This window comes from Lepidothrix coronata, unplaced genomic scaffold, assembly GCF_001604755.1.
Source record: "Lepidothrix coronata isolate B3197 unplaced genomic scaffold, Lepidothrix_coronata-1.0 Scaffold386, whole genome shotgun sequence".
In the NCBI taxonomy this organism is placed as follows: Eukaryota; Metazoa; Chordata; class Aves; order Passeriformes; family Pipridae; genus Lepidothrix; species Lepidothrix coronata.
Window position 1 is genome coordinate 51,224 of NW_016690566.1, and position 1,767 is coordinate 52,990.

Below are 1,767 nucleotides of genomic sequence, written 5' to 3' on the forward strand. Positions count from 1 at the left end.
AGCTCTCTCTAGGAGCTCTCTCTAGGAGCTCTCCCTTCCCCTGGGCAAAGCTTTAATGAGGGTGTGGTGGCCGAGGACACCGGGGCTGGGCTGAGTGTCCACTTGGGGTTGGTGTGGAGACGCCGCCCCGGAGCTGCTGCTCTTCCCTGCTCCCTCTGAGCCGCGGGTTGTCCGCAGGAGCTGGCCCAGATGCAGACCATCAGCCGGGACCTGTCCGTGGTGGTGTCCATGGACAACAACCGGCACCTGGACCTGGACAGCATCATCGAGGAGGTGCGGCGCCAGTACGAGCAGATCGCCCAGAGCAGCCGCGCCGAGGCCGAGGCCTGGTACCAGAGCAGGGTGAGCTCCTGGGAGGGAGTCGAGGCCCCTGGAGCAAGGGGAACACCCGAGCCCTGGGTCGGTTGTGTCACTGACGGGTCCCTTTGTCCCCTCGTGCCACCAGTACGAGGAGCTGCAGAGCACGGCCGGGCGCCACGGGGACAACCTGCGGAACACCAAGATCGAGATCCAGGAGCTGACCAGGAACGTGCAGAGGCTGCGGACGGAGATCGAGAACGTGAAGAAGCAGGTAAAGGGCTGGTTGGTGCCTCCTGGGGCGGTTCCTGCCTGTTCTCCCCCCAGTGAATCCCCGAGGATTCTCCAGGAACGAGAAACGTTTCCTTCCCCCAGAACCACCACCTGCAGTCGGCCATCGCCGAGGCCGAGGAGAGGGGCGAGCTGGCCCTCAAGGACGCCCGCAGGAAGCTGGAGGAGCTGGAATGTGCCCTGAGCAAGGACAAGGAGGAGCTGGCCCGGCTGCTGAAGGAGTACCAGGAGCTGCTGAACATCAAGATCGCGCTGGACGTGGAGATCGCCATGTACAGGAAGCTGCTGGAGGGGGAGGAGAACAGGTGAGACCTCCCAGCCTGGGCCTGATGGAGCTCCTGCCCCTCCTTGGGTCGAATTAACCTCTCATCACCTCTCACAGCGTGTTCGATGCTGAAATCTGACTTCCCTCCCTTTTTCTAACTCCGAATTTTGAAGCCCAGAATGGAGGCGTGGTCCCAAGGTGGAATGTTCCTCCGTGGGTCTGACTGATCTTAAATGAAACGGGATACACAGGGAATATCGGGGGGATTTCATGGAGTTTGGGGCTCACTTGTCTCAGTCTCACCCGGTGCTCCTCTCCCTTCACAGGCTCTGTGGAGACAACCCGTCCAACGTGAATGTCTGTGAGTATTTTTTCCATCGTTTTCTCTCGGGAATTACCTTTATCCTGGGGGGTGGGGTTTTTTTTGAGGATTCCCGGGATGCTCGAGGGTGTTCAACCGGTCTCCTCCTCTCTTGCAGCCGTGGTGGGCAGGACCACCGTGTGCGGGGGCCGGGCCGGCGGCTTCGGGGCCGGCAACGGGCTGGCAGGAGGAGGAGTGTGCGTGGTCGGAGGAGGAGGAAGCGTCGTCGGGGGCGGCTGCGGGGTGGGAGGGGGGATCCTCAGCGGGGGCTTCTCCTCCGGCAGCGGGAGGGTGTGCAGCTCCTCGGCCGGAAACTTCGTGGCCGGGGGGGGCTCGTCCTCGGTGCGCAGATGTGTCACCACCACCACGGTCAAGTCCTCGGGGGTCAAGTACTGAGCCCCCCCTCCCCGGGCCCCCCTAAAGGAAAGCAGCTCCTTCCCCTTCCTCCCCCCAGCAGCGCAGCCCCTCCCACCCCGCAGCCGCCCCCGACGACTCTTCCTCCTCCTCCGACCACGCACTCTCCTCCTCCTGCCAGCCCGTTGCCGGCCCCGAA

At 63.5% G+C, this 1,767-nt stretch overlaps 1 protein-coding gene across 1 annotated transcript in view; it reads left to right on the forward strand.

Annotated features, from left to right (window-relative positions):
* Positions 1–897, forward strand: part of LOC108509671 (keratin, type II cytoskeletal 3-like) — a 27,052-nt gene extending 26,155 nt beyond the window's left edge. Inside the window, exons 7-9 of the mRNA XM_017839211.1 lie at positions 178–342; positions 446–571; positions 673–897. Of these exons, the coding sequence (XP_017694700.1) occupies positions 178–342; positions 446–571; positions 673–897 (516 nt within the window). The remainder of the gene's footprint in view (positions 1–177; positions 343–445; positions 572–672) is intronic.
* Positions 898–1,767: the final 870 nt, after the last annotated feature.